The sequence below is a fragment of the Lolium rigidum genome, chromosome 6 (genome assembly GCF_022539505.1).
Source record: "Lolium rigidum isolate FL_2022 chromosome 6, APGP_CSIRO_Lrig_0.1, whole genome shotgun sequence".
NCBI lineage: Eukaryota > Viridiplantae > Streptophyta > Magnoliopsida > Poales > Poaceae > Lolium > Lolium rigidum.
The window spans coordinates 128,407,759-128,420,120 of record NC_061513.1 but is presented as its reverse complement, the minus strand read 5'-3'; the positions used below and the strand labels follow the sequence as shown (position 1 = coordinate 128,420,120).

Below are 12,362 nucleotides of genomic sequence, written 5' to 3'. Positions count from 1 at the left end.
ATTATAAATATGTTTTTAGAATACCTGGCACAAACTACAAATACTAGAGCGAGTCAAAGGCAGGCCGTCATCATCGCCCCTCCGTTACCAGAGGCAAAGCTTATTGTAGTAATAAAGTTTGTTCTGGTAGATAGACCTAAATTCGTTCAAAAACTGCAAACCGAGTTACATGTAGCTCTTTATTTTCAAAATTTTGGAAATTATAGTTTTAAGTTTCAAAAAAATCTAAAAAAAATCCTGGATGTAGACAATGATAAAATCTACGTGCAAAATCTCAATGTGAAATTCTTTATATTGTAGACTACATAAAAATGACAAAATCTGACATGTTTTGTAGTTTTGAAATATGCACTATTCACTATTCTCAAATCCACACATTTCTTATTTTTGTGTAGCCTAAAGTACACTGAGATTTCACATATTTGTAGATTCCATCATTGGCTACATCTAGGATTATTTTTCAGAATTTTTTGAAATTTAAAAATATGATTTCCGATTTTATTAAAATAAAGAGCTAGATGTAGCTTAGCCTTCATTTGTCCACTCTCATCGTTGCGATAAGGCCAAAGGAATAGCGAGAAGAAAGGTATGGGTTTTTCAGAGATGCAAAGGTTTATTTTCCCGGGAAGAAAAGGATTGATGCGATCCTCTGCATAAACAGCTCAGGTCCATGGAAAGTCCTCGCAGTTTTCAGCTTCCAAGACATTTTGGCTATCGTCAGTTTAATTTACACCGCGTACATTGAACAGCAACATGAGTGTCACTGCACAACCAGATTGCTAGCAGTACGCGCCTTTCTTCTGGATCCATCAGAATCCTGATGAAGTGACGAGACTACTCGCCGGTGGCAAGCGCCGCGGCAACATGGTCATCCTGAGAACGTCGAGCCACCGTGCAGGCCAGCGTGCGCGGTGGTCGAGCCAAGGTCGCGGCTGTTGGCATATGCAGCAGCGGGACCTAGAGCTCATCGTGGGGCTCCCCGCGCTGGCGGCGCTGCAGGTACGTCATGGCGAGGCTTGCGTGCATCGCCGCGCCGTACGGGAGCGCGCCTTCGTCGACGAGGAAGTGCGGCGAGTGCGCGTCGTGCACCGACCCGGCCGCCTCGTTCCGTATCCCGACGAAGTAGAAGTAGGAGCCTGGCACGGCCTCGGAGAAGGCGGCGAAGTCCTCGCTCCCCATGCACGGCTCCATGGTGCCCCGGACGCCGTCAGCGCCGACCGTCTCCGCGGCGACGGCCTCGAAGTGCGCGTGCAGCGCGGCGCTGTTGATGGTCGGGGGCAGGAGCGGGCGCCCGCCGGCGTGGAAGTCCACCGCCGCCGCGCACCGGTGCACCGCCGACTGGGCCACGATCACCTCCTCGATGCGCTGCTTCAGCCGCATGAACCCTTCGTTCGAGAAGCACCGGAACGTGCCGCCGATCGTGACGGAGTCCGGGATCACGTTGAACGCGTCGCCTCCTCGGAACCTCGTCACCGTCACCACCTGGGCGTCCAGGGGATCGGCCTCCCGGGAGACCAGGCTCTGGAGGGCGAGGACGACGCTGGAGGCGGTCACCACGGGGTCCACGCTGCTGTGGGGGATTGCAGCGTGGCCTCCCTTGCCGGTGATCACCGCCTCGAAGAACCCGCAGCCGGCAAGCAGCGGGCCGGCTCTAGATCCAACCACGCCGGTGGGGAGCATCACAGTGACGTGGAACCCGAATATGGCCTCGACCTTGTCCACCGCGCCGGCCTCCACCATCTTCTTGGCCCCGGTGCCGACCTCCTCGCCCGGTTGGAACAGAAGAACCACGGTTCCCTGGAAGAAATGCAGAGCTAACTCGTTAACCGTTTGAACAGATCACAGGAGATTTTTTTATAAAGTAAATATATAAATAGCTTAAGAGATTTTTTGGAACATGGGAGCATATGCTCCCTTTAGTTTAAAATGCATCTTACACATATTTTGAATTTCAAAAAAATTGAAACGAAAAATTCGCACGTACATCTTCACGTGCTACACGCTTACAAAGTTGTTTCATAAAAAATTGACTTGCCATGTGACGTGTGTAAAAAAGACAAAACTCAGTGCTAAAAATAATGCTTTTTACAAGATAAAATTTCTCTTTTTTGCATAGTCCACAAAAAATGTTGGTTTTTCTTGAAACTTGACGAACACACATATATTATGAAGATGTACATGTAGATTTTTTTGTCAAAATTTTTTGACACTTCGAAATAATTTCTTTTGGTAGAGGGAGCATATGCACCCGGAGCCGAATTGAATTTCTAACTTAAAAACAAGAAAAAGAACTGCAATAAAAAAGTCTCGCTAAATTAATCTATTCATTAAAATAGCAGTAGTAACACCACCAATTATAAACTAGAAATCCACCTCCTCCAAAACGACGTATTCAAGAAAAGAAAAAACAGTACACAAGCGTCTTCGTCGCTCGATCAAAGATCTTAGGTCTTCACCCTAGAGATAGTCCATGCTCACAAAACAATGTCTTCAACAAGGTCATTGTTAGGCACAACCAATTATGATAAAAAATTATATTTTCGTTCTCAGAGGTAAGATCTTGGACTTCTCCTATGTTGATGCCCCCACTTGCGATGCCGTTGCTCCAAGTTAGAAATCACCAAGCCAATTACTCGTCGCCACAAAGACTAGCTAGAACCATCATAGCTAGCCCTCAAATCCCGACCTCAGTGACATTCCACGCCGGCTGACTTCACCATGGAACGAGAAAGCATGCTCATGATGGTCACAACCAGAGGTTCGCAACGCTCCCTCTGAAACAAAACGGCCAAGAAAAAATATGGGCACGCATGACGGAATCCCATCCGATCGAGCAATCTCTAGGCCTGAATCGTCCAATAGAGTTTGTCGGCCGAGCTTTCCGGGACACGACAGTTCATCCAGATCCAACACACACCCATCTGTTTTTACTCTTCCAATTTTAAATACAAGGCAACTATATCAAATATAGTACAATTTGATGTTATACAAGGCCACCATATCTTTCCGAGAGAAGAATTGGTTAGACTTCTACCTTGTAGAATGATGTAATTGCATGTAACCACAAAGATAGAAGAATCATATCCATGAATGCTTAGTGGTGTTGTGAGTGAAATATGAAATATCAGAGCCAACAAAAACAATTGTGAATACTTTTTTTTGTCACGTGTAATGCCTTGTGTTTTCTTGTGGATTAGATGATCTACCCTAAGATGAGAAACCAAATCAGAACCCCCAGATTTAATCTCAAAACAAAACAGATCTCATCCAAAAATTCAAATGGTGTACCAAAAACCCTTTTATCTCTATTCTCCAAAAACCCTACTCTCTGGGTTTAGCAAATATTTTCAGAAACACTGATTCAGTAAACTTGGGAAAATTGATGCACACCATGTTAAGTTAGCCTAAAACATGAAAGATTTTTCATACTATTAATCATTCAATTTATTAGTTGGCTTTGTTTTCTTGGTATCTTAAAATTGAGAAAGTGAACTTGTATACAGAATCAGAGGGAGTAATAAAAAAGGGTCCATATGAAATGAGAAACATGTCTCAGAGCTAATAAAATTTCGACGAGTACTACGGGTGAGCAAGCAACAAGGCATGGACCATTTGCAAATCTGATATCTTTGTTTGATTCCAAACTAGGACAACATGTTGTCTTTTAATTGGAAAATGACAAGTCATGGTTTTCTTCTTCTGAAATCAGTATAGTCTATTGGATGCGATGTTTTGACTCACCGGACTAGATCAGTGGCGGAGCCAGCGCCGGCCAGCCTTACCGGGCTCCCATGGTGCATCTTCATGAAGCTTTCGTAAATAACGTTGTTTAGGTAGAGGTTTAGTTAGGAAAAATCGACTAAGCTTGGCTGCCCTCACATCTTGCCCAAGCTCCGCCACTCGACCAGATGTTCCCATTGCGGATAACCCATTTGAAAATGCTTTAAAAAAGATTTAATTCTTCAGAAATACACTTTTTACGTGTCCTTAAACCTTTTGTGAAAAATTATATGTATTGTCGTAAGAAAAAAGTGTCTCGTGAAAAGTCATTTTGTACAATCGAAAATTATCTTTTTCACAGGTCACAAAAACTGTCTTTTTTCCATAAAACATTATATGTGCGCGCCTATAATTTGTAGATATACATCCGACATTTTGTTTCAGTTTCTTTCGACATTTTAAAATGTGTTATTATTTCGCAATAAGGGCATCTAGTCTGATGAGATCCATTCCGCCTGTTTGTCAAAGAAAGGAGATTAGCAACTGAGCATCAAACCAATGCCTGGTTCTAGGATTCAAATCCCTCTGAACATAAAGACACCTCGATCGAGCTTTGTCCTGCAAAAACACAATAACATGGCGCCATCCATGTACCTCGTAACGCTCTGCTCTCTTTTCTTTTAAGACTTCTTCCCGCTAGCTAGGTCTTGACTTGTTGGTTCGATCTTCGATGCATAGTCTACTTGACGAAGAATAGTTGAAAATAATCAGTACCAATGTAACCATTGAAGACATCCTGAAGTCCACTGTCTCACCAGAACCAGAAGGGTCGAATCCGCACGAATCGATGCCAAATTAAGGTTGCCTTAAAACGTCGACCGCTGACTGAAGAGTGAAGACCAAATAACACTGCAACATATCCACTTGGCCTAGATAACAGCGTCCGAGGTTGGCGATAAAAAACAACAAAGCTCCTTGGTATCCTTGGGCTTTCATCGATCCACAGGCTCGACGCCATTGATAAACACTAGACCCTTTGGGACGCCGGAAAGGTTGGCAGGGGCGCCTGATCATCGAAAATCCTAGTACATGGCACGCAGGCCGTACGCTTGTACAGTACCATATATATGCTACTCCCATGGATGAGCTCCATCAGAATTTGAAATCACCAGTGTAGTGCCACACGAGGAATGGTCCATGATAAACGACTACTAAATCATTCCCTCCATTACCATAGCACAGAATGAAGAGGGCTTCGGTGCTCGCACAAGTGGCGCTACGTGGATAGGACAAAAGCAGATCTTGACACTAAATATCTAGATCACCTTTTGTTCGAAAGAAACAAGACTAGTCGTGAAATGGAAATAACGAGGGGTCTGGAACCAATACCTTGGCTGATCTTTGCTTCAGCCTGGAACAGAAATATCTGGGGAATCTGCGGAGAAAAGGACGGCGCAACTAACACGCACTGCTTCTAAATGGCATAAAACAAAATTCGGTTGCGTGGCCATAGTAAACGCGAGTCGATCGATGACTAAATTCGAATCAGGCAACATGTAGCTAGAAAATCAAGCAAGCTGCTTCGATCAAGGTGACGCGCGAACAGTGCAGTCGTTCATAAGAAGTCAAAATCTCTGATCATCATGGAATGTGCGTGGACGGCGAGGGGAGAGAGAGAGAGAGTCATGGTACTTAACCTGCAGCTCGTGGCGGCGCTCATGGAGGATCCTGGCGGCGCCGAGCAGCATGGCGGTGTGCGCGTCGTGGCCGCAGGCGTGCATCTTCCCGGCCACCTTGCTCCGGTGCTCCCACTCCACTTCCTCCTGCAGAAACGGATCATATACAGGGGTTTCAGTTCGGAAATGCAGGTTCATATCACCGCCACTTGATATGTTAATCTGCCGAGAGATGCGTAGATAGGGGGACATTATGGCCTCCGTCGCCCTCTTTCGTGTTTAGTGCACTGAACTTTGCCAACACTGACAGCAGTGCTTGCGTTTTCTGAAACGTGTGTCAAATTTTTCTACAGCACGGGTTACTTTCTGAATCTCGTATGGGCGTATGGCTGTAGTGAAGTGTACACCATAGAAGACACTCGGTGACACTGCCTTGCATACTTTGAAGTTGCCGGAGTTTATCCTCTTCTAAAACCGATGAGCTTCTTTTTGTTCTGTTGCTCTGTAAACCGTAAGCCCAATCATGACCTCCAGAACACGTAGCTAGCCAGGAGCAAGAAAGCATGGAAAGAGCATGGGCAACCGAAATCAAGCAGCCCTCGGTAGGGCACCGTGCGGCACGTACGCACCTGCAGCGGGAGCGCGTCCATGTCGGCACGCAGCGCGACGAACGGGGGACCCCCGGTGCCCACGGCCGCGACGACGCCGGTGCCGGCGACGGGGTGCTCGTACCGCACGCCCATGGCGTCGAGCTCCCGCCTCACCAGCGCGCTCGTCTCGTGCTCCTCGAACGCCAGCTCGGGGCGCTCGTGGATGGCCCTCCTGACGCCGGCCATCCACGCCGCGAACTCCGGCCGCTTCGCCCGCAGGAGCACCTCGGCGCCGCCGCCGCCGCCCGCCGCCTCCGAGGCGCGGCACCACCACAGGATGAGCAGGACGGACAGAACCGCGGCGCGCGCGGGGAGGGCCATCGGTCGGCGGCGCGTGGCGGTTGTTGCACCTTCCACCTCGCGCGCGAGGCGGGCGTAGGCTCGGCGCGGCGCGGCGATCGAAGCGGAAGCCCGGGGTGTGGTGGGTGGGCCGTGGGCTTGCACGCGGCGAGCGGCGTGTGGCGCGCGCGCATATATACTCGTGCACGACCACGACGTATCGTTCTTGTATGGCCCTGTTACTTCTGCGGCGGCTTCTGCCGTGGAGCGGACGGTAGCTAGCTAGCGTAGCCAGCGCTGTGCGTTGCGCACGCGGCAAACGTGCCTGAGCCAGGAATGGGATGACAACGGGTATACATTATCCCAAAATCTAATAACTGCCTGGGCACGCTCGTGTCTTACAGAGTGCTCCCTCGCTTCCTCCGTCCGATCAGGATCCTTCGGTCATATATTTCCACATGTAGCGGCGTGTCCGGATGATAGTCAACGACCAACCCGACCAAAATTCCCCATTTTCCCTACCTCACCTCCTTCCTGCAAGCTCCCTCCTCCATCTCACCTCCTTCGATTCTACCTCGTCGGCGGCAAATAGTCCGGTGGAAAGACAAATCGAGTGAGGTGGCGGTGGTTTGCGTTCGTCGTCCGATGCCTGGGCAGCCACAACGCCATCAGATGGACGAGCTCGGGGCAGCGGTCAGAGGATCTAGTTCTGGGAGATTCGACGGCCAAGAGGGGTTACCCGGCGGCGAGGAGGGCTAGCGTGGAAGGTCTTCGTCGGCGGGCAACTGGTGGCCGCGGAAGGACGCGCTGGCGCTGCTCAAGATCCAGCCCAAGGTGGACGCCGCGATCCGAGAGGCCGCGCTCGCCTTGTTGTCCGTGGCGTTTGCCGCCGCGAGCACCAGCTCCTCATCGGAGGAAGGGTAGTGTCGGTACACTGCGGCCGCCGCGCGGCACGTCAATCGGTATGGAAACACGCCGTACGCGCTTGATACGGTACAGTCAGGTGTGCCACCACCGAACGAGCACTTCGCGGGTCCGGTGATGGGCTAGCGATGGCTCACTCGGGGGGAAATCTCCAGGTAATTTAAAGCTCTTCAAAAATTTAAAGCTCTTCAAAGTAGCCACCATGTAAATTCAGCTTGTACAGTTCTTCAGTCTACCATTCTAGACCGACGTCTCCATCAATACATGTCTCAGTTGCATGGAATTTCTCATGTTATAATAGTAACTTTGCCCCAAGTCTGGATGTACTTTCTATGCTTTTTTCACATCTAAATGATGGAAAGATTAAGGTGTATTTCTCTTGATTTTGAATGTAACTAATTAAATTATGAAGCTGTAGTGGCCGATCGGGATGTAGTTTATCAATTCTAGGATGTATAAATTACCAGAATTAGTTGCAAAATTCTGTATATAGGGTGTATTTTTTTACACACGAAATTTTGATCATTTTTATTCAGAGGCGGTACTGAATAACCGTGAGTTGTAAATTTAGGACAATAAATATATCCTTTTTCAAATGGTTACAGTGTTATTCTACACATTGGATGTACTTTTATTATCTTACCATAAGCTTTTACAATGGGTTTTTGCAATTGCTTCATTGATGTAACAAACCCATAAATCACTAGTATTAGATGTACCTTTTGCAAATAATTACTATGTACAACTTCTGCTACTGTATATGCATTTACATATTTACTCGTACAATAGGTAGTTTGTAGGTTCTCTTTCTCACAGGATGTAAAAATTGCATATAAATACATGCAATGTGTTAGACTTAGAGAATACTAGTTTTGTGGGTTCTATTTTTCTTATCACGGGATGTAAAAATTGCCCCTAAAATACATGCTACTCTCTTAGAGATTACTAGTTGCATTTTTCCACTGTATGTATTTATTGCACCTAAATCACATGCCTTTTTGTTATCAATACTATCTAGGACATATTTTTCTCCTATATGCAGAGTGCAACATATCCCAATGGTATACATTTGAATCTGAATGCATGTATTTTCTGGAGACTAGCTAGCTCATGCCGCACTCCATTATCATTATTATTTTTGAAGCTTCCAATTCCATCCTCTGTGAAAGGCTATCGTATTTTCTTGCCTTTCTCTGTTGTTTCTTCTAGCCGGTGAGAAATTCCGTGGGCTGTGCTGTGTTGCAGGGTCACCTTCTCGAGGATTTTCAAGACGAAATCGACGGAGGCTTCTCTGGCGTACCATACAACATGACTGCTGCTCAGCTGCCTCTTACCAACATGGTAACTAACCCGCTCCAAACACTTGATTCACGGTCTTGCACTCTATTACATCCTTGGTTTCCTTTATGCTTCAAACTATCTTTTTTGTGGGCTACTGATGCAAGGACGACACTAGTTCTAAGTACCAGTGAGTTATTACTGCAGATTGCAAGCTTCTTTAGTGAGGAAACCTGATGGTCATATGACCAGACAGTAACTAGCGTTGTATTTTTGAGAATTTTGTCCGCAATCATCGGCAGCTCAGCATGCTTGTTGCCTGATGCAGAGCACACATGCAGATGGGTCCGAAAATGTGGATTGAACCGGTAGCTGGGAACTATTTTGGATGTGTTTGGGTGGATTGTTTTTGTAGTCTGGTTTGGCCTAGTATGCAGCTTTTAGTTTGGTTTGGATTAGTTGGTACACATGTGTTCATACAATTTAGGTTGGATTTGGTCTGGTTTTGAAAGCATTCCCAGCTGTACAGTAAGGGATCATCTGATTTTTTGCTTCAACAGTAAGTAAACATGTGCATATGGATGTATTATTATGTCCTAATAGGATGTACTTTTATATTCCTTGAAGTTTTGGTCAGATTAAACAGTAGGTTTCTTTCCTGAAGTTTTTATCCAACATGATGTATTTTCATGATTATATTGTGCAGGATGTATTATTATATCTCAGGAAGTACTTTTGCATCGCTCGAAGTTTTGCTTCACATTAGACAGTATGGTTCTTTCCGGAACTTATTTTATTGAACATGATGTATTTTCTCATTAAAAATTGCATATGGGATGTATTATTCTAGTCAAAGAATGAACTATTTTTATTCCCACAAGTTTTGGGTCAGATTAGATAGTTTATTCTTGATTCAACCTGATGTATTTTTTTATTCTGATACATGTTATTCTTCCATCCCTTGATTAATTTTTTTTAAACCACATCACTCTTTTCTATGGTATATGTAGTTTGCAAATGATGAATTGTATATGTAGTTTTCGATCTAAACTGCATTGTCGCACAACTATAAATGTAGTTGTTAATAATCTGGAATGTATTTTTTCAACACAAGATTAACCCGCATATGTAATAACGCTGGCATATTTACATGTAGGTGACAGCAGGGAGAGGCCTGGGTGAAGGGTACTTCTTGTCGATTACTTGGGGCCAAATTTTCATCTACGGGTTACAAAGCAAGCAATGTGTTTTGTTGCATTAAAAGGACGATGGTGCAGTTGTATATATATGATGTTCTTTTTTGGGTTTTGCCAACCGCATGTGTGAATGCATTCTTTACAAGATTTATATTGTTCTTTCTGCCATGTACTAGCAACGCGCGTCAGAGAAGGCCTGAGAAAGTACCGGGGTTAGGGATTTTACTCCAAATCGTGGGAAAGCGTGGGGAGTCGCACGCTGGGTCAAGGAGAAAACGTGGGGGACCAAACTTTCCTTTTTTAGTAATACGTGGGGCAGACAAACCTGTTTCTTTCTATTTTTGGGAGGGGCACTGTGGAAGACTATATGGTGCCTGGGCACTGTGTAGCAACGTCCATACATTATGTGCGTATTCGGCGGGTAAAAATTCATTACAGTTACGAAGATGTGTTAAAAAGTTATCCACGGATATACAAATGAAAATTTTAGAATGGGTACATAGATATGTTTTCTTTTCGAATTTTCACTGGGAGGAGAGGTTCCCCACCTGAATTATATTGAAAAAAGGGCCAACCCCCAGATAGTTTACAGTAGAGACATAGAAAGGGAGAGTTAACCGATCGTTAGAGAAAGGAAAAGAAAACGAAAGGGCTAGGAGCCTTCCAGGCAAACGCGCCAAGCGTCGACTAAGGGGCATTGCTTGGCGGGAAAACGACCGTGCCAGAGAGTAGTATTGTCCCGGCGGAGCTTGAGAAGGAGAGGAAGGGAGGGCACCGCCTCCCTGAACACGCCATCATTCTATTGCTTCCAAAGCTGCCAGCAGCACAGGAGGACGAACCCATACCCGCCGCAACGGATGGCGGCATGGGCATGAGATGAAGGTCGCGGGCGTGGGCGAGGGGCGGCACAGTGACGCCCACCGTCACCCAGAAGCGAGAGGCGGCTGGACAGTGCAACACCATATGGCTCGCCCTCTCCAGGGGGACGTCGCCGAGAGGGCATCCAGCTTCGGCCACATCCACAATGGTTTTGCGGAGAAGAACGTCGCACGTGTGGATGCGAGACTAGGTGAGCAGCCACCCGAAGAACATGACCCGGGACGGTGCACGGCTCCCCCAGATGAACTGTGCATTGGCAGAGACCACCCCACCGAAACTGCAAAGCTTGTAGAGGGCCCCGGCCATGAGCTTGTTTTTGGACAGAAGTTGGAGTTGGATATGGGTTTTAGGATCTTTTATTCGCTTAGAGTGGGCACGGGTATATCCTAGAACCCATACCCATACCCATGTACCCATTCTAAATTTCACAAGTGAAACATATGTAGTATTCTAACTTAATCTTCTTCCTAATCATTTCATTAATACATGGGAAAATTTGCAGAAAAGCGGTCTACGACTAGCCAGGAAGATGGCGCAGGTGGCGCATGAGGTCTTTGGGCAGAATCATGGGTTTTGCAAAAGTTTCCTAACAATGATTTGCAAATCACCATCCTACCTTAGCTATATTTCTCTGTAGTGGTTTGTAACATGAAAACCTGTACTTCGGTTCAAGTACATGATAGCTCCAAATTTCGATGCATTTTACTATGGATTTTCCACCACCTATCTATCGGTTTCATTGGTTTTTCATTGGATTTTGTGTTTCAACTAACGATAATATCGCGATCCAAGCAAAACCTTGTTTTCAACTATGTATTTCAGGAAACCGTCATATCTGGATGATCCAAAGGCATTTATGGGCCAATTGCAACGAAATAAAGATATTTCCTTTTGAGGCAAACTTGAACCTGGCGACGCAGAGGCTTTAACGGGCATCGGTACGGGCGGGGCTTGTCCGTACCGTCCATCCGTACGGACCGGCGTCGCCTTCGTCTTATCAAACACGACCTTTTCCGCGAAGACACAGAGAAGAGAAACAGAACACAACAACCATCATTCGCACCAGAGAGAAGAGATCAGATCTGAAGAAGGAGAAGACCAATCTCGAATCCATCGAAGATCCATCTCATCAAGATCATCACCCCATCCATTGCATCCTACTTGTACTGAGAAAGAGGGAGAAATTCATACTTGTAAGATTAGGGATTGAAACATCTATTTTCATCCTGGTTTGTATTTGTTTGATCTTCAACTATTGTGGCTTGCTACGGTAATATCAAGATGAACTCCATTTACTTTGCTATGATGTTGTTATGCTATTCTCCTCTCATTTGTGAGTAGATCCCATTGACGTGCGAGATGTAAAGGATTGGTGAGATGTGGTGTGCCAATTTTATTCCATCTATTTGTGAACTTATGTTTGAGATTATTTCGCATATGAGTATAGATGTTTATGTGCACCTAATGCTGCTATCAAATTTAAGGGTCTAGATAGTATGATCTCAAGAACTCATAAACATGAATTTGTGTGCTAGTGAATCGGTGACCCCCGAGTGACACGGCCGATGTCAAAGAGGATCTAGCAATACTTGAGGAATCACAAGGAACCACCGAGCTTAAAGCTTTACTCCGGTTTAACCACCTTAATAGATGAGCTGACCATAGTTTTGTTAACATGCAGAAGGATTATTGGAGGAACATGAAATCTACCAAGAACCAAATATGAAGAATCATATTCTCTCTTATGGGTTGTTTGCCTT

The 12,362-nt window shown here is 45.8% G+C and overlaps 1 protein-coding gene and 1 long non-coding RNA gene across 2 annotated transcripts; one reads left to right on the top strand and one right to left on the bottom strand.

Annotated features, from left to right (window-relative positions):
* Positions 1-957: 957 nt before the first annotated feature.
* On the bottom strand, positions 958-6,367 carry LOC124663274 (IAA-amino acid hydrolase ILR1-like 2). Its single transcript, XM_047200999.1, has 3 exons — positions 6,026-6,367; positions 5,418-5,540; positions 958-1,797 (listed from the first exon to the last, which is right to left on the bottom strand). Exons 1-3 carry the CDS (start codon positions 6,365-6,367, stop codon positions 958-960), a joined length of 1,305 nt encoding a protein of 434 aa, XP_047056955.1.
* Positions 6,368-7,420: 1,053 nt separating this feature from the next.
* On the top strand, positions 7,421-9,891 carry LOC124668138. The gene is made up of 3 exons (XR_006991561.1): positions 7,421-8,590; positions 9,234-9,296; positions 9,684-9,891. It is a non-coding gene; the product is annotated as an uncharacterized LOC124668138 (long non-coding RNA).
* Positions 9,892-12,362: the final 2,471 nt, after the last annotated feature.

Coding starts and splice junctions, on each gene's coding strand:
- LOC124663274 (XM_047200999.1), bottom strand. CDS start 6,367: ATGGCCCTCCCCGCGCGCGCCGCGGTTCTGTCCGTCCTGCTCATCCTG. Junction 5,541..6,025: donor TGGACGCGCTCCCGCTGCAG/GTGCGTACGTGC, acceptor TTTCTGCAGGAG/GAAGTGGAGTGGGAGCACCG. Junction 1,798..5,417: donor AGCGCCGCCACGAGCTGCAG/GTTAAGTACCAT, acceptor CATTTCTTCCAG/GGAACCGTGGTTCTTCTGTT.